The sequence below is a fragment of the Harmonia axyridis genome, chromosome 1 (assembly GCF_914767665.1).
Source record: "Harmonia axyridis chromosome 1, icHarAxyr1.1, whole genome shotgun sequence".
Classification (NCBI taxonomy): Eukaryota; Metazoa; Arthropoda; class Insecta; order Coleoptera; family Coccinellidae; genus Harmonia; species Harmonia axyridis.
In genome coordinates, this window is record NC_059501.1 from 10,535,822 (window position 1) to 10,556,545 (window position 20,724).

The following is a 20,724-nucleotide window of genomic DNA, read 5'->3' on the forward strand; positions in this document are numbered from 1 at the left end:
TAAGTCAACTTGCAAGATACTTATTATATCAATAATAGCATTATTGGAATGTACATCACTACAACCACTCAAAAAATTGTTGTACTATTTGTTTCACTTTTTCACCAATAAATAAAAATTTCAAATAAAATTTTGTTTTTCCTTGTTCTGAAAATTGAAAACATATTGAGAAAGAAAATTTACAACAATTGTACTACAAATTCCTTCATCAAATCAGCGAAATATTTTATGAAAATAATTATGACAAAAAAAGGAATTTGATAGTAGACAAGGCAAAAAATCACCCAAAAAACTGGATTATTAAAGGGAAATTAATAAGATTTTGGTAATTGTAGAATAGATTTGGAGTTCATGTTTCGGATAATGTTGAATTAAAAAGGAATCATAAGACTTGTTGTGAAGAATGAAAAAGTTTGAACCTTTCGAACTGGTCATATTTAGATTCATCTCCGCTGGATTGAAAAAAGTGAAGTTTAAAGTATTAGTTCGATATTTTGAAGAAAATGAAAAACTTTTCCTCACATCAAATATGAATAAGTGTCGGGTGATATCTCTTCATTGCAAAATTGTAACTATATTGGGAGTTTTTGTTTGTTTAGTTGATGCAGTTGTGAGTATCACGAAATCCTAGATTCAGAGCCAATTGAAATATTCTCTTTATAAAATACGTTGTTTTCACGTCATTTCAGCGAATACAATTGATGATGAATCCATTCAATCTTTGTGATAGAGATCATCACATATGAGGATTTCTGTTATGATGCAGTTGGAATGAGAATATTTTCGATGAATGAAGATGTTTACCGAAGAAGTAGGTTTGTAGATCGACAAGTATGTACCTACTCTTAAGCAAAATCACATTCTGAATATTCGTAATCACCTACAAAGCAATGAGTTTTGAATTGTTGTTAAATCCGTTCATATAGTGAAGGAATTTCAATCGAATTGTAATGAGTTTTGTTTATAATTGAATTGAATCCAAAAGATTTGTGTGTGTTATAGGAATAAAATGAAGAATAAACGGCATATTAGGTGAGATTTCTTCAAATATTGTAATTCGATCGATAATGATCTCAGAGTAAAGAATATAGGTAGAGGAAGTAAACGTCATATTCATTAAGCGAAATTTGACCCCAACATGAACTATCAAATGTGACATATTTAAAAAATATGAGTAAAATACCGACAGAGAAGTTTTGACGCTATTTTGTATTCTTATTCATGTTATTTTTCCACGAAATTACGTTAACCTGTCAAGAAATATGCCATAAAAAAGTGATAATTTAAATACAATATAATTTCCTTTTCGGAACAATTCAAAGTTGAAGGCTTATGAGCGCTTGTTGATTCATTCACCAATTGCACCGTTGAAGAGACTCCATATGCAGGGTGCAATGTTGTGTATCCTAAGATTGTTAGTTTTGGAATTACATGGTGATTCATGAATATTGGCCTAACGTTCTGGTATCCATAACATGAAAATTAGCAGTCCGATTTTGTTCATTATATGTACATCCAAGAGCAGAATCTAATCTTGCAATTTTCAAGTTTCTAGGTCTTCCTCTTCGACAGTTATCGTGTATGCGGCCGGCCGGACAGAATCAAATTTGAAATCATTATTGAGACGAAACTTATATCGTTTGAATCCATACCCTGCCTAATATTCAAAAATTACAGACATAGTGACTACATGATAGAGCGATGTAATACATTATTATTGAAGAATATGGTATTCCACGATATTAGGATATTTATCACAATTAATTCTTTTTTTCTTTAATAATATGATTAAAAACATTTCTTTTGTTATTTGATAAATAATATTTCTGAAGCACCTAAATTCATACTAGATTTGATTTATAGTAGGTCATAAAAAAAAACATGGAGCATATTAGAATCAGAAAACATAAAATGTTAAACCACTTGTAAGATGCTTTTATTAGATCGAAGCCGTTGAATTTATTTTTCACCCATTCAATACAATACCTACTGAGGCCATCTTTTCAATGAATAAGTTGTCTAAGCGATTTTAGTGTTTGTCTCTTTTGTATATGAAATTTCTTCGTTCTGCTTCATATCTTAAGATATCTAAAAATATAACTATGGGAATTCTATGGCTCCATTATGTAGGAAAAATATATTTCATTCTTGAAATAAATTCCAAACTTCGGTCAAAGTTAGTCGATCATCATAAAGGAATTATTAAATCACAAAAAACTAAAGAAAAACAATGTAACATTCAAGTTCAACTTCAATGAATTTTAATTACACATGTAAGTTCGTAAATAGGAAAATATTAACAACTATAATTTTCAAATCAATATTTTCATGCAGCCATTCCTATTTCATTGTGTTCAGAGATTTTTCGCCGAAGAGTTAACAAATTTCATTGGCGAGAAAAAACTAAAAGTAGGTATTGTTTTAGGATACAAACAAATTCCTGAATATTGAATACTTTGAGAATTGCTCCTAAAAATTAACATATTGAGTGAGTAAAAATTAAATAGATATTATTTTGCATCTAATGATATGTTTTTATTTGATTGAATTGGAATAAAGTATATTTAAATATACAAAAAAACGTTTTTCAACGCACCTATACAATAATATGCCTATGAGTCAATGTTCCCTCTTGGGAATATTTATAGAATTCCTTGCTATTTCTGGGAATGAAATTATATTGTGAAAGGTTTTCATACAGTATGCTTTTTTTGCATCTAAGGCAAAGAACTTGAATTTTACATCAAGAAAATAAAGTCCTAAAAGTCTAAGTTAAGATGAATGATATATTGTTATTTGTTCAAATTGGAATCACGTTTATCCAAATATATAGAATAGAACCTATATGTATTATATAATAATATATCTATGCGTCAATATTCTCTTTTGGAAATATTTATGGAATGCCTTACTATTTCAGAGATAACAAATTGAATTTTGAAAAATTTTCATGCAGTATGCTTCGTGAAATACCAAAACGATTTGAACATATTTTGTTGAAGGGTAAGTTTAGTCTTAGGAAGTTTTATAGTTTATAATGGAATTAGTGCATTTTTGAATAACTCATGACAATTTGTCATTTTATATAATATATATCGACGGCACTGTCTAATCGAAATATATTTGGAATATAAGTTATATAAGTACAATGACGTAATGATTATCTGACTTTTGTTACAATGATAAATGAATCGATTGTCTAGGAACGAACTTCATAGGCAATGAGATTGTACTCGAAAATCGTCATTTATTTGAAAAAAATCCTTAATTTGTTAAAACGTTGATTGCGATTTCAGAAAAAACATTATGTGTACTTCGTAGTAAAAGCACATTCTCGAACACCAAAGTTTTATTGTCTTCCAAGACGGTATCGCTTTTAGAACTAGTTACACAATGTACTGCATTTTCTTATACATATATTCTTTGATGGATTCTAATTTCTAAATGATGAATTTTGTATCAGGTTATAAGGAGTTTGACAGTAACAAGAAAGATGTAACAGAAATGGAAGAACGGAGCATGGCTGCAAGGTTGATCTGTAGCCTTCACGTTAGATACTTCTTTTTATCAGAATACAAGGATTTTGATGAATTTGACATGTTCAAAGTCATTCGTCGTTCCTCAATATGTTTATCTATTGGTTTTATTATGACGATCATTGCCCTTTATGGATATATCAGTTTCCTCAATGTAGCACAGAAAGGTAAGTAATATCCATCAATGTGTAGTGACTCCGTCTGCCTAAGAGGCGGAGTTGGGGAGTCCCGTCACACTCTATTACAGCCCCGGTAGGTTTATGAGGGGTTTTTGGCCACCTTATTTTGTTTTCGAGATATAGGCGAAAATTGGTTAAATGGCGATATCGAAAAACATTTATATCTCCGCTACTAATCATGATAAAGCTCTGAAATTTAATCATTCTACAGGCACTTTTTTACATAGAATTCAGTGGCGTGCTCGTCTTTTCACCAATATTTTTAATTACGATGTTGTGAACCAAAGTTATGTTATTTTAAATGGGAACACCCCATTTTTCGAAAGCTTAATTTTTCCTGATTTCAAAAATACATAACATCGTACAGTTTGTATCAATATAAATAATAGAAAATGGTCAAAAACCCTTTTTTCATCTAAGAGTCTCAATATTTCTATGATTTCAACTGTTGATGAACACAAAAAATCCTGGATATCTATGAGAATAATCTTTTAATGCATCCATCTCATTACAACTCCCTCGATTGAAACAGGCGATCATGTGGATCTTTTCATTATTTCCGAATCCTTTTTGAAATGAAAAATTTATAAAATATAGGTACTTATATAAATTCAAATTTTCAAGAAATTAGTAAAAAACATAGAAATAATCAGATTGACGGAAGGACACTGCTCTTATTATAGAAATATCTATTTTGCTGTGTTCATCAATAGTTGCAACCATAGAAATATTGAGACTCTTAGGTGAAGAAAGGTTTTTGACCATTTTCTATTAATTATATAGATAGATACCATACGATGTTTTATATTTTTGAAATCAGGGAAAATTGAGCTATCCAAAAATGAAATAGAAATCTAGTATTCCTATTCGAAAAAACCTATATTTAGGTCATACATTGAAAACCTCTTTGAAAAGACGAGCACGCCACTGGATTCTACGTAAAAAGTGTTTTAATTTCAGAGATCTATCATCAGTATTGGCAGAGATATGAATGTTTTTCGATATCGCCATTTTTCCAATTTTCGCTTATATCTGGTTTAAAAGTTGTAGTGCTGAAACATCGAAATTTGCTCACCCTGTACTCACAATCGGTCAAAAATGTAGCTTTATGAATGACAGACGTAATTTTACATGTCGTTACCATAGTTATTTAATCATCGGCGTTAATTGAGTTTAAAGAGCTATGGCAGAATTAAATTTACTTTTCAATATTTGCGTGCGAGAAAAACCTCTGCTATTTTTCCGAACTTCTATGCATGCAGAAACGAATAAGCTGGGGGTATTCCTACACTATGTGGGAAAGTGCCTCTTTGGGACCGAGTTTGGGACTCAAAATGCGTACGGGAAAAGAGATGAAAGCGCACGGTTGTAGAAAAAAATATTTTTCGCATCTTGTGATCTATTTCCCATTAAAGGAATAGAACGAAATTTAGATGGTGAAGTTGGACAAAATAATTTCTCTTGGTATCGTGCTTCACCACTTTCGGACCAGCCTTAGAGTCAAAAATAATTTAAAATAATTTGCTGCTTACTGTCCATTCCGTCAAAATTAGAATCATTCTCTTAGCCCAAAATTTCCAAGAGTTATCGACCGATCGAGCACTATTGACTCACCCTGTATACATTGGTCTGTGGTTTCTAACGGCGCAATTGATGCATGAATGAATGGTACTTTGGATATTTCTCTAGATAGGAGAAAAGGATAAATTGAAGTGCTTTGCAAATATATGCGTTTAAATGTCTTTATTTTCAGATGATGAATTGAAATCACTGGTCTTGATGACTTTCTTCAATATGACTGGACTACCTTTTCCTTCAATTCTAATGATAATGTATGCGATTCTATCTCGAAATTTGTTCGAACTGACAAATAAGTATATGAATACTTGCAAAGGAATATCTGTAGATATCAAGAAATTATATAGAAAACTTACTCTACAGAGAAGGTTTGCAGCAATTTTACTACGTGTTTTTGTATTTATTAGTTTTCTTCATCATTATGTAAATCGTACCAACTGTTTCGAGGATAAAGACCGACGTATAATATGTGGACTATTTTCTCCATTATGGTATCCCATCGAAACAAACTACTTTCCAGGTAGATTTAATTATATTTAATTTTTGAGTTCTCGTTCATGGAAGAGATCGCAATATCATTACGTTACCATGTTTGGATTTTCGAATTTTGAACCGGAGTAACTTGAAATTTAGACTCTTCTTCTTCTTCTACATATTTTAAGCCTGTGGCTTGTATTTTCCAACTATTATGCCTCCTGTGAGATCGAAGTCCATTTATACCTCTATTTAAAAATGGAAAAAATAAATATTTCTACAATTATAGGTCATAATTATCTAATCTATATACAAACTTTCATTGAGATAATCTGGAATTGTTCAACAACAAAATTGAATTTTTGCCAAACTACGGATCAAGCGGGATTCAGAAAAGGTTATACCACAATTGACTATCTTCACACAGTTACTCTCATCGGAAAATGTACAGAATACAACGTGCTAATACATCTCCATAAAAGCCAGCCCTCTGCGTCCACTGCTGGACATAAGCGTCTCCTAACTCTCGCCCATTCTTCTCTGTTTTGAGCTGTCTGGATCCAATTACTAGCAAGCCTCTTGATGTCACCATTCCAACGTGTTGGAGGTCTTTCTTTGCTTCGCTTGCTAGCTCGGGGTCTCCATTGAGAGATGGACCACTACATCGGGTCTTTGTTGATTTCCACAAGGCTTCTGAAGCAATCATATCAGCTTTGCTAAATACCATGGTTGATTCAGGATATGTTAAGATAACCGAGATCATGTATAAGAAAACAGAAAACAGAAAATACCAATCAAAATCGATGAGTCTGCTGCAATTGGCCTTGAACAAAGGAGTTCGCCGAGAAAAAACTATTTCTGGTCATACCATAAAGCTTGAAAAGTACGACCAACATGTGAAAATATCAAGGAGAATAAGGTTGGTATGCTCGGCTTCTGGTAGATTAGACACATCCTGAAAAACAACAAAATTCCAATGAATTTGAAAAGGAAAGTATATAACACATACATACTACCTATATAAACTTTTGGCCTTGAAACGATAAGTTTGACAAAACGTTTGCAAATAAACACAAAACGACACAAAGCCATGGAAAGCCACATGCTGGTTAACTACATTGGTGATAGAATTAGGAATGAAATTATAAGGAAGTGGACCAAGGTTAGGGACGTTATTCAGGAGGTGGTTGAGATGAAATAGAATTGGGCTATTCATGCTCAAGTGGCTGAAAACAGATGAGCCTATAAAATAACTGTATGGAGACCCAGACCAAAAAAGCGTAGGGCAAAAAAGGTCGCTCGAAAAAATTAGGTGATCGAGGCACAGGATAAAGAGGCATGGAAATGTTTGAGAGACCTATGTCCAGGAGTGGAATAATACTAGTTGAGAATGAAGACGAAGGAACTGCACTTTTGACACTTCTGTTCAGTAGGTTATGCCATTTAATCAACATTTCCCAATTGTTATTTTCTTTTATGAAAACCAATGTTTTTTTGAAATTTAAGAAAAAAACATGGACAACATATTACGGTATTATCATTATCACCATTTCAAATTGTCTCATTCCTATTAAAATCACGTTTCGATCTCAATTCAAAGATTGATATAAAATTTCATGTTGATCGAGTCATCAGAAAAAAAAAATTCGAGCAGAATAAGAATCTTTCCATGACAATAGATTGCAATCCTCAAGTGAATGCCGATGCTTTGAAGCTAGATCCAAAATTTCGTGTTGATTACTTCACAAGAACCATATAATGAATGAACGAGTACTCAAAACCACCTCACATCAAGTTAGTGCTTTTCCTTGAAGATTTTAGGTATTCCTATTTCGTTTGTTACAGTCAGAGAGCTAATTATCCTGTATTTAACAGTATTTATGGGCTATTACATTATACTTGTGGTCGCTGCCCCAGTTGATACCTATTTTTTTGGTGAACTCTACGAGTACAAGGTACAGCAGCTAATTAAATTAATGCGCCAGACTTCTTTGAAAAGGGAACAAAACATCGATAATAAGAGAAGACAGTTGAGGAAAATAATCATTCACCATAAGGAAATAATTGAGTAATTCATTTTGATTTTGCTTCTTATGTTTTGAACTATTAATATTATATGTGAAACAAAGGCGTTATAGTAGAGTAGATTGAGTATCGAGAACATGACAACGTGAGAGTAAAGACAACAGTTTTAAGAATGAATGACACCTTGATTTGGAGGTGATTCGATCGGATTTTCAAAAATACCGTACCTTTTTTTAGTACGAAAAATAAAAAAGGAGAATAGGCAATGATTCACAGATCATTTCCAATACAAATCGATTGGTATAAGAAGAAGAAATAGAATGGCCTCCACGTTCCTTAGACTTGACACCTTTAGAATTTTTCCTCCTGTGTATAAAACACAGCCCCGATTTGTAGAGAAAATGAAAGTAAGAACATGCCCAGTATACCAAGAAATTCAGTTGAAAGTTTTTCAAAACGTAAGTGCTGAATTTGAATATAGGTAATGTTTTTGTCTACAAATAATAGTCAACATTTTGAAAATCTTTTACAATAAAAAATTTTCATTGCAACTTTTGCTATCGTAACTATTTTACTCTTTTCTTGATTTTTTGGGAGCACTTACAAAAAAGTCTAGTGTGAGGTATTGTTGGAAAGGCAATTGGATTACCTTCAAAAATAAGGTGTCACTGAACACCCCTTTCCATTTAATATTTTAGGGGTTGCTAACATCATGCTCACAGGGTTGATACAAATCGATTGGAACCAACTGTATAAAATGTCCCTCTACAAATAAAAGTTTACCTCTATTTGCATTTTTTCTGATTTTGCATGGAGGCCGTTTTACTGCAGTTGCTGAGCACTTGTAGTTTTGGTATTATGAATTTTTGTTTATTTTTTGGTATGATTATTATAATCACGTATGATCTACACCATCAGGGGCTGGCTCAGGGGTTAATACTAGATCCTTTGGCACGGATGATCTCGGATATCCGGATTCATTAATTCTTTCATTTTTTCACTACTTTTTCAATGATTGTACGAAAAAAGAATAGTGTTAGCTTTGATTTGTTTCTATATTGATTTGAAGCATGGAAATTAGATCATTTTATAACTGATTCTTTGACTACAGATTCTCTTATTTTCAAAGGTGTAATATCCTGATGAAGAATATATTAAGTCCTATATCAAATGAAATTATATTTGGCTACATCCCTTTCATGGCATCTTGTGTGACATTATGTATTAAGGTATGTATTAGATTTAGTTCATTCAATTTTGATCCTAATTGAGGATACACCGGACGAGGGGGTCAGTATCTGTTCACAAAAATTTGAATAGAATGGAAAAAACTAGCATAAATAATAAAAATCTATAAATATTTCTTTGGTTACAGGATTTCAATTCTGCATACTTATTTGAATTCATCATCTCCATATTAGGTATATATGTATGGATCAGTGGAGCTCAGAAAATTAGCGATATGGTAGGTAATTTTTTTTCCATTACAGGTTGTAAATTCATATGGGCTATAGTTAATAATAAATATCAATTTTCAGAGGATTTGATATAAGAGAAAACCATTATTTTACTACACTGTGGCTGAAGATTGGTAGAAGTTTTCTCTCTACATGTTCATTAGCGCCGGTATCGAATATAAGATATTCAGAGAAGGCTGAATAGATGGCGCCTATTGAGAATTATATCTACGATCCCCTAGTTTGTGATATCACTTGAATATTTTAAGTTGCCGCCTATATTACGATTTGATTCCCCTACCAGAAAGATCGCTCATCGCTCATGATCATTTAGTCATTCTCTAATTTTCTAATCTGGACCCGGGGTGATCCCGAACAATAAAGTTTGACTTACGACAAATCGATTCTGAAACTTTTGAACGAAAAGATCTAGTAACTTGAAAATTCCATGGAAAAATTCCAAGGTCCCAATACCTAGTTGATGTCAAGAGTAATGAGTAATGAGGAAAATCCGAATAGGGGTTCCGTAAATAGGGTAGTTTAAACGTGAAGTAGTGTGAAGTCAATCGAAATGAAGTATATCGAAACAATTTTTATTAAATCCAAATAAACTATATTATACGGAAATGATGTAAACTAAACTGAAATAAAGTAAAGCAATTCGAATCAAAGCAAAGTAAATTGTGATGATTAGTTACAAAAGATATAGATATATTTCAAGAAACTTGAATGATATTCAATCAGATAATTTTCTGAGAGGTATTAACGTTCGTTCAAAAGCTTCTGCGCTTGTAACAGTAATGTCTTTATCCCAGAGAAATTCATTTTAATTTGATCTGCCTTTATTTCATATAATATTTTTTGTATGCTTTATATCTTCATTCATGGATATTATTGAAGCAACAACACTAATAAATAAATAAGTCATAATTTTTTCATTATAATTTCAACCATCTCCTCATGTTCGAATATCTCTTGAATCTGATGCCGTTGTCTGATCGTTATCATACTTCGTTTCAGGATGACATACTTGCCGAAGAAGCATATAACATGGATTGGTATGAAATGGATAACAGATTGAGTAAAGACTTTATATTTTTTTTCATGAGACTTCAGAACAACAAGGAATTCAAATCCCTATTTTTTGTTTTGAAGAGGCCTTTATTGCTTTCGGTAAGGACTTTCCAGACAGTATAATTCAGTTGTTATATAAAATTATCAGTGTCGCTTCCAAAGATTGAGTGTGAGGGATAGTAGTAACAGGGACACTGCTAGGATCGGCTTTACGAACATTTTGCCAGTTGCGCCAAATTGTAGGGGCGCAATAAAGATATACTTTTTGACACAAAAATGATTTTTTTAAGTGAAAATAACACTCTTTGTGGTAAAATGAAGAATGGCCAAGAGCCAAATTTATAGAAATCGAATAGGCGCTGAGTTATGAAAATATAAATAGGTTTTAAAATGCACGTATGAGAACTGCGTCGTCTCATACAATAGATCACCGTACTTTTGAGTAGTTCAGGGCGTTTTTTGATGAATTAGATGAAACATTTTTTGATAAAGTGATTTTGGGTTCAGAAAGACAACTTTATATAAAATCGAAAGAATGCCTAGAAGGAATAACAGAGGATTCTTCGAAGAAAATTCAGATAGATTATTCAAAGAGGGTGGCGAAATATTATTTTGCCGGGGCGCCAAAATTTCTAATTGCGGCCCTGATTAGTAATATTAGGAATTGTGAAACGAGTGAAGTAGGGTGACTGAAAATGAGAATGAATTGATGATAATGAAGTAGTATTAAACAAAATAGACAGATTCAGTTTTTTCACCATAATATTTTTTCATATATTTTCAGTAGGTACCTACAAAAATTTATTGTTGAAAATTCTTTTCTCTAATTCTGTGGTTATTCCGTTCATTCTTCCACATCTTGTAAAACAAAATCGTGCGAGAATATATCAGAAACGCACAGTTTTCATGGTTATATTTTATTATTCTATGTTGGCACTCCGAACTTTCCGCTACGGCTTTATCTGTCAATTCATCAAATTGCCTTAAAGAAATCAGTTCTGCCAACCAACATTTTTCAATGCAAAAATCACTAAATTATATTTATGGAAATATTTCATTAATTTCAATGAAAATGCAATGAATTAGAGAAAATAATGTATAATACTCGTACAGAAGGCTCATTCTACCACTCGTTCATTCCAAAACTCGCCACTTCGTGGCTCGTTTTTGAATTTTGAACTCGTGGAAGAATATCAATCCCTTCTGCACGTGTATTATAAATTACTATAGGTATACTGCGAGGTGATGAATTACTCCCAATACTCCCTTTGAATGCGATTCTGCACATCACAATTGGAATTATTGAGCCACAAATGGGCGTACCCCGCGAGAAAACAATAAAAATCAATCGTTATTGAATTTTGATGCTGGAATTCAATAAAATTCTTGAAACAACTATTTTAATATTATAAAAAAAATTACACTATTTAAAATTATAAAATCAGGGTAATTTAGCGTTATTTTATAAAATGTTGCAACCTGAACCACGTGGTTTACCCCCCTAGTTTTGTTCCTGGGTACGCCCTCGGAGTCACATTATAATAGTCTTCTCAATTTTAGGGAAAAATATTCACGTAATTGATTTTCGGTCGAAATTGTGGTGGTTTATAGTTTTGACCAACATTAATATTTTTTTCAGATGATGAAAACAATGTATTCTCTCCTGATGCTGATTCTCAAAGGATATTAAATATTTCAGAGGTTTTGAGAAAATGTGTTTGTATTCTCAGAAGTTGGAAATTAATTGATTTCTTGTAAACGTATCAAATTCACCCAAGAAAAGTAGGATTTTCATCTTTTTCTTCTTATTATTATTTCTTATCTTTGTTATTTCTCTTCATTTTTTAAGAATTATTTGAGTAAGTTATCAAATTTTAACAGTAATTCAATTCCGATATATCTTTTTATATACCTACATGGGCGCCCGCAGGGGGGGGCCATGGCCCCCCCTGAGACTTTGATTGCCTCATTTTTCAGCACAACACCCTCAATATAACTTTCTCAATCCAAAGGGCAAGGAAAAAAGGAAAGTAATGGATTCACAACAATTTTCCGGTTTTCAATGACAATCATGGACGCCTTATCGTTTTTCAATAATTTTCATTTTGCCCCCCCTGAGAAAAATTTCTGCGGGCGCCCATGTATACCTACATTTATATTCAGGGTGTTTCTCAATTAGAGGTACAAACGTAAATGAGAGATTCCTTTTATAATTTAGAGGTGAAAATCTTTTTTGAACATGGACCCGCAAACGCTTTGTTTTCGAGATATTTCTAGATTTTCGGATGTTCCTTGTAGTCCTATTTTTGTTTTGTTTTGATTATACCAGTTTATCGAATCTTTATTAATCTTTATTACAGATTGGTTGAATGAGTACTAAAACTTATAATTAAATTATTCATCGCAGCTCACTACCTGGATCTTTATAATAATTTGGATTTCCTGAGGATTGGTGAAGAACTGTTTAATTTTTTTTTTCTTGAAATCGATAGCAGATACGACAAAACTACAAGAAATCAAAAAGTGTAGTACTGGACCAAAGTTTCTTTTAACATTGTTCTAGATTAGCAAAAAAAAAGTTCTGGAGGAAAGAAGCGGGCACTATTCCAGAAAAAATATCACCCTGTTGATTTGCATTCAAAATGATCATATCACATCATGAAAACTTGAAATTGGTATTCATATACCAAAGTTGAGTTAAAAATCTTGTGAAGGGAAGGTGCTATGAGAAAAATAATTGAAAATAAATCAAATTTCAACATCCTGTATTTCGAAAACAAATAATTTGCTGGACCAGGTTAAAGGACTTTTTCTTGATATGGTCCGAGGAATATGTCATTTTCGTTTGAACCTAATTCCAATTTAGGAACACTCCATATATACGTATTTATAAATCTAGAAATGCAGTTTCAAATAGACTGAACCAGAGTTAAATGAATATGGTGTAACATTTTATGTATCTATTCAGAGAAGATGCCACTTCTTTATTTATTTTAGGTTTTTCTATATTCAATACTTTAAGTCAACTTGCAAGATACTTATTATATCAATAATAACATTATTGGAATGTACATCACTACAACCACTCGAAAATTGTTGTATTACTTGTTTTACTTTTTCACCAATAAATAAAAATTTCAAATAAAATTTTGTTTTTCCTTGTTCTGAAAATTGAAAACATATTGAGAAAGGAAATTTACAGCGATTGTACCACAAATTCCTTCATCAAATCATCGAAATATTTTATGAAACGAACTATGACAAAAAAAGGAAGTTTTTGGAAAAAAATTGTTGTGACCCATGAAGGGGAACAATGGGTTATTGAAGGAAAATTAATGAGATTTTAGTTTTTGGTAAATGTAGAATAGATTTGGAGTTCGTGTATCAGATAATGGTGAATTAAAAAGGAATCATACTACTCGTTGTGAATAATGAAAAAGTTTGAACCTTTCGAACTAGGTATATTTAGATCTATCTCAGCTGGATTGAAGAAACTGAAATTTAGCGTATTATTTGGATATTTTGAAGAAAATGAAAAAGTTCTTCTCAGATCAAATATGAATAAGTGTCCCGTGATATTTCTTCATTCCAAAATTGTACCTATATTGGGAGTTTTAGTTTTTGTTTGTTTAGTTGATGCAGTTGTGAGCATCATGAAATCCTGGATTCTGAGCCAATTGAAATATTCATAATATTAGTTGTTTTCACGTCATTTCAGTGAATACAATTTATAATGAATCCATTCAATCTTTGTGATAGAGATCATCAGTCATCACATATGTAAATTTCCGTTATGATGCAGTTGGGATGAGAATATCTTCGATGAATGAAGATCTTTACCGAAGAAGTAGGTTTGTAGATCGACAAGTATTTACCTACTCTTAAGCAAAATCACATTCTGAATATTCGTAATCACCTACAAAGCAATGAGTTTTGAATTGTTCTCAAAACCGTTTATGTAGTGAAGGAATTTTAATCAAAACGGAATACGTTTTGCCTATAATTGAACAGAATCCAAGGGATGAAGCTGAAAATTTTGTGTGTGTTGTAGGAATGCAATGAAGAAAATATGGCATATCAGGTGAGATTTCTTGAAATATTGTTATTCAATCGATAACGATCTCAGAGTAATAAAAAGAGGTAAAGGGAGCATACGTCATATTCATTAAGCGAAATTTGACCCAAACATGAACTATCAAATGTGACATATTCAATAAAATATGAGTAATATAAAGTACTGGCAGAGAAGTTTTGACCCGCAAATTCTTATTCATGTTATTTTTCCATGAAATTACGTTCACCTGCCAAGAAATATGTAAAAAAGTTAAACTTGAAACACAATATAATTTCTTCTTTAAAACAATTTGAAGTTAAAGGCTTTTGACCGCTTGATAATTCGTTCGCCAATTGCACCGTTGAATACACCACATATACAGGGTATAACATGGCCATGTTGTGTATCCTAAGACTGTTAGTTTTATAAGTACAGGGTGATTTATGAAAATTGGCCTAACTTTCTCGTATAAATCACTTGGAAATCAGTAGTCCGATTCTGTGTACATTTTTGTGATTTTTTGGTTTTGTTCACCCCCTTCAAAACTTTTCATGTAAATTCAATACTTTTAGGGACTACTCAGATTATTTAGTTTTTTCCTTTGGACATTTTTACTCTTCAAGAGAGTAGAAAACGGAAGAATTAATGTTTTATGTAACTTTTTTAAAATATGGTCCTGTTTCTATTTCTTTCCTGATAATATGCGTAAAATTTTGATTAGAAGTATGCATGATCAAACCGCGAATTGTTTAGAAACTAGAAATTAAATTTGAAACAGAATAACGTGACGTGGCCGAAATATAAAAATATATTTCATTTTAGAAATAAATTCCAAACTTCGGTCAAACTTAGTTGATCATCATTAGGGAATTAATAAACCACGAAAAACTTAAGAAAAACAAAGAAGAAATTTTCAAGTTCAACTTCAATAAATCTTAATTACACAAGTTAGGTCGTAGGTGGAGAAATATTAGGAACTATAATTTTTAAATCGATATTTTTGTGCAGTCATACCAATTTCAGTGTGTCCTCAGATTTTTCGCCGTAGAGAACAATTTTTATTGGCAAGAAAATACAAAAAGTATTGTTTTGGGATACAAACAAATTTTTGAATATCGATAATTCCACGTTCGTTGCTGCTAAAAATCATCATATTGAGTGAGTAAAAATTCAATAGACATTTTTTGCATCTAATGATATATTGTTATTTGATTAAATTGAAGTAACGTTTATCTAAATATACAGAATAACCCTTTTCATAGCACCTATATAATGATATATCTATGCGTCAATATTCTCCTCTGAAAATATTAACAGAAAATGCCTTATTATTTCAGGGAGTGAAATAACATGTGAAAAATTTTCAAGCAGTATGCTTTTTAAAATACAAAAACGATTAGAAGCGATTTTGTTGAAGGGTAAGTTCTGAACATCTTGATTCATAGTTTTTTAATGAATTAATACGGTTCTGAATGTCTTATGACGATTTGTCATGAAATGAAAAAATTACCAGTGCACAAGTTTCTTAAGAAATTATATAAAAACTAACGCTGGCTAAATCTAGAATTTGACTCCTGGTGAATTTCAGGTTATAAGGAATTCGACAGTAACAAGAAGGATGTCACAGAACTTGAAGAACGGAGCATGGCTGCAAGGCTGATCTGCAGCCTTTACGTTAGATATTTCTATTTATCAGAATACAAGGATTTTAATGAATTTGACATGTTCAAACTCATTCGTCGTTCCTCAATATGTTTCTTCATTATTTTTATTATGTTGATTATTGTCCTTTATGGATATATCAGATTCCTCATTGAAGCACACAAAGGTGAGTAATATGCATCAATGAAATAATATTGATTATACAAGGTTTGCGACGTAATTAATGGCTATTTGTGATACAAGTGCAGAAGGCATTCTTCCACGAGTTCAAAATTCAATTTTTGAATGGATGAGTGGTAGAATATCTTCTAATACTCGTTGCAGAAGGCAATTCCAACACTCATGCGTTCCAGAACTCGCTCCTTCGTCACTCGTTTTCGAATTTCGCATTCGTGTTGGAATAGGAGCCCATTCTACAACTTATTTTAGAATATAATATTATCTCGGTACCAGAAGCAGGATGAGATCAAGAAGAATATTTTCAAGAAATTACCCAACATTTCTGTGGCCATAAAATGCACAGAGTTCAAGTCTGTATTAAGGATGTAACGGATGTGCATTCACAAAAACAAATTTTTAACACTATTTACACCTAGTGACTTCAAAAGAAGTAAATTATACTTGATGAATAAGAGCTTGACAATCCCCGTTCAATCTATTTCGCAGTTAAGTCATAGTTATAGATTAGATGTAGCGGTGAGTGGTAGTCGAAATGAATATATCGTAGTAGTCATCCAGTAAGCTTATTTATTTGTTAACATAACGCCATGGAAATATTAGTCGACTTGTATCTGCATCATACAGTTATTAAGATTAAACATGTCAGCTTACGAGCCAAATTTGTGTCATTTACGGGAGGTTCCAATTTTCTGCTTTAATATGAACAAATGTGCGGTTTTGGCTCATCGAATGCTCTCAAATACCTATAGTGAGGCCGTTATTAGTGAAAGAACGTGCCGAGAGTGATTTAAACACTTCAAGAACGGTGATTTTGACGTCGAAGACCAGCAAGCGGTGGAAGAGAGAAGGCTTTCGGAGATTCAGAATTGAAGCCATTACTTGATCAAGACTCGTGTCAAACGCAATAAGAATTGGCAGGATTATTGGGAGTGACGCAAAAAGCCATTTCAAAGCGCCTGAAAGTCATAGGATTGATTCAGAAACAAGGAATGTGGGTGCCGTACGATTTGACACCGGGAGATGTTGAACGGTTTTTGTTTGCCTATGAATCTGCATCGCATTGTGACTGAAGACGAAAAATGGGTTCATTACGATAATTCCAAGCGCAGAAAATCTGATATCTTGGCCATGCCTCCACGTCGAGGGTCAAACCGAATATTCACGGTTCCTAGGTCATGCTCAGTATTTGGTGACACCAGCTCTGCGTAGTGTATTAGGAGTTGTTGAAACCGACTGAAACAATCACAGGCGATCGTGATCGAACTTAATTAATGCGTTTGAGCCGAGTATTAAAGGAGAAATTGCAGTTTCTTTCGGACCATCTGTAGAGAGATTTGTACATTTGCAGAAGACTTTTCGGGAATTCAGAGCTTTCGAGATATAATCTTCAGTTCAAACTATTATATCCATGAAATTTGTTGAAAAAAGTGGCCTACATCAAAGAAATAAATTATAACAAGTGGGGTATTTCGAAATCGCAATCTCTTGGAGATATATATAAAAATTGTATATTCTCATTGAAAAAAAAAGGGGGTAATCGTTTTTCACCTCTTTCGGACCAGTCTGTAAAGTAAAAAATAATTTTAACTTATGCCCTGTAGATTCCGTCGAAATTTGAATTATTGTCCTAGCCTAAAATGTCTAAGAGTTATTGATCGATCGAGGACTATTGACCCACCAGGTATAAACAGTTCTGTGGATTCTAACGACGAGCTATGGCAGAATTAAATTTTCCTACAACTGCTATGAAAAGTAGCGTATTCTTCATAGCTTATTCAATTTCAAAACTATGTATTGCTCATACTGTGGGAAATATTATTTCTCACGGCACTTTGCCAAACCTCGGTTGGTAGACCAATGAAATTTGGCTTTTGAGTCGTTTCTATGGAAACGCAATAAATTAGCACATACTGTCAATAAAGGCCATTTTGATTTGAATCAAGTCCAATACTTGAATTATTGAAATTTGTGCAGTTGCAGAAAAAGTAGAGTGTGCAACATGTGGAGAAAGTCCCTTTCTCGCTCGTGTGTTTGCGGCACTCGCCTTTCAGGCTCGTGCCACAAACTTCCATACTCGCGAGAAAAGTTGGACTTTCCCCACTTGTTGCACAATATACTATTACTTTTCAAAATTTGCGTGCGAGAAAAACCTCTGCTATTTTTTCCGAACTTCTATGCATACAAAAAAGAATAGACTGGGGGTTTTCCCACACTCTTTGGGACTCAAAATGCGTACGGGAAAAGAGATGGAAGTGCACGGTTGAAGAAAAAAATATTTTTCGCATCTTATGATCAATTTCCCATTGAAGAAATAGAACAAAATTCAGATGGTGAAGTTAGATAAAATTAATTTCTGTTGGTATCGTGCTTCACCACTTTCGGACCAGCCTGTAGAGTCAAAAATAATTTGAAATAATGTTCTGCTTACTGCCCATTCCGTCAAAATTAGAATCATTCTCTTAGCGCAAAATTTCCAAGAGTTATCGACCGATGAAGCACTATTGACTCACCCTGTATATATACATAGTTCTGTGGTTTCTAACGGCGCAATTGATGCATGAATGAAGGGTGCTCAAAATCACCTTTACTTTGGATATTTGTCAAGATAGGAGAGAAGGATGAATTGAAGTGCTTTACAAATATATGCTTTTAAATATTTCTATTTTCAGATGATGAATTGAAATCACTTGTCTTGATGGCTTTCTTCAATATGACCGCACTACCTCTTCCTTTAATTCTAATGATAATTTATGTGATTATATATCGAAATTTGTTCGAACTGACAAATAAGTATATGAATACTTGCAAAGGAATAGGATCTGAAGATATCAAGAAATTATATAGAAAACTTACACTACGGAGAAGGTTTGCAGAAATTTTACTACGTGTTTTTGTATGTATTAGTCTTCTTCATCATTATGTAAATCGTTCCAACTGTTGGGAGAATAAAGACCGACGTATAGTATGTGGTATATGTATGCCATTGTGGTATCCCATCGAAACAAACTACTTTCCAGGTAGATTTAATTATATTTAATTTTTGAGCGCTCGTTCACGGAAGAGAAATGAATCGCCACTTTTCCACCATTTTTGTTTTTCTTTTTTAGGCTAAGTACTTATCAGACCATCCTTCTAGGTCCAGAAGTGGATAGTGAATGAATACTGGTAGAGAATGAACACGAAGAGACTATGCTATTTTTTATCATTTGTGTTCAGTAGGTTATGCCATTTAGTCAACGTTCACCAATTATTTTCTTTTTTTGTAGTTTAAGAAAATTACATGGACGACTTTATTCAGTTAATGACTCACTATTCGTCGTATTGTACAAAAATTTAGAGTCTTACAAGTACTCAGTGGAATAATATACAGTGTTGCCATTATCACCATTTTAAATTGTATGATTTCTATTGAAAGCCCGTTATAATCATAATTCGAAGATCGATACAAAATTTCATGTTCATCGTGTCATCAGAAAAGAAAAAATTCGGGCTGAATATAAAAATTCCCATGACAACAGATTGAAATTCTCAAGTGAATGACGATGCTTCAAAGCTAAATTCAAAATTTCTTGTTGATTACTTCACAAGAACCATATGATAAATGAACGAGCGCTCAAAAGCTCCTGACACCAAGTTAGATTTGCATCATTTTTCTTTGATGATTTTGGGTAACTCTATTTCGTTTGTTTCAGTTAGAGAGCTTATTGTTCTGTATACAGTATTATTTTTTGACTATTACATTATACTTATTATCACTGTTCCATTTGATACCTACTTTTTTGGTGAACTCTACGAGTACAAGGTGCAGCAGCTTATTAAGTTAATGCGCCAGACTTCTTTAAGAAGAGAACAGAACATCGATAATAAGAGAAGACAGTTGAGGAAAATAATCATTCATCATCAGGAAATAATTGAGTAATTCATTTTGATTTTGGTTCTTATGTACAATTGATATTACATGTGAAACAAAGGCATTAAGAGGAAATACCACCATGTGAGTTGTGACTGCTAAGTTCAAAATGAAATTAGAAATTTTTCCTCTTAAAACCAACGATTTTTATAGAGTTTTCACAGAATTTCTTTAGACAATAATCTACATTGAAGAATTGTAATATTTTTTATTTGCGAACAATATCATATTCCGAATTTTCAGATTTCAAATAGGAATCGTTCTCCAGAAACGTCAAATAGGCAGTCGAACTTGACACACTCTGTATAAAGTTTGATCGCAAATGAGTATTCCGAGACATGGGTTGTGAGATTTTTCCTTAAAAACTGATTGGAATGTAAAAATCGAATAAAAACATCCGTCAGTCTGCCGTCCAACTTCTTCAAGAGCTTTTTGCGTGAAATTTGGAACTAATATCAATTTCTCTATCTATATTAAACTGATCCACCTAGCTCCAGAATAGAATCAATGAATTTTTGAAATGAAAATTCAGGGAAACGAAATTGAGAAATGAATTATCGGAAACATAACAACACATACATAATCAGAAATCGAG

The 20,724-nt window shown here is 32.6% G+C and overlaps 2 protein-coding genes across 2 annotated transcripts; both read left to right on the plus strand.

Annotated features, from left to right (window-relative positions):
- The first annotated feature begins 8,927 nt into the window (after positions 1 to 8,927).
- On the plus strand, positions 8,928 to 12,228 carry LOC123689009. The gene is made up of 4 exons (XM_045627792.1): positions 8,928 to 9,021; positions 9,168 to 9,257; positions 10,270 to 10,422; positions 11,963 to 12,228. The coding sequence occupies exons 1-4, from the start codon at positions 8,935 to 8,937 to the stop codon at positions 12,011 to 12,013; spliced, it is 381 nt and encodes a 126-aa protein (XP_045483748.1). The 5' UTR covers positions 8,928 to 8,934; the 3' UTR covers positions 12,014 to 12,228.
- A 3,206-nt stretch (positions 12,229 to 15,434) lies between these two features.
- Positions 15,435 to 20,518, plus strand: LOC123689010. Its single transcript, XM_045627793.1, has 4 exons — positions 15,435 to 15,535; positions 15,715 to 15,795; positions 15,966 to 16,205; positions 18,889 to 20,518. The coding sequence occupies exons 2-4, from the start codon at positions 15,750 to 15,752 to the stop codon at positions 19,254 to 19,256; spliced, it is 654 nt and encodes a 217-aa protein (XP_045483749.1). The 5' UTR covers positions 15,435 to 15,535; positions 15,715 to 15,749; the 3' UTR covers positions 19,257 to 20,518.
- The last annotated feature ends 206 nt before the right edge of the window (positions 20,519 to 20,724 follow it).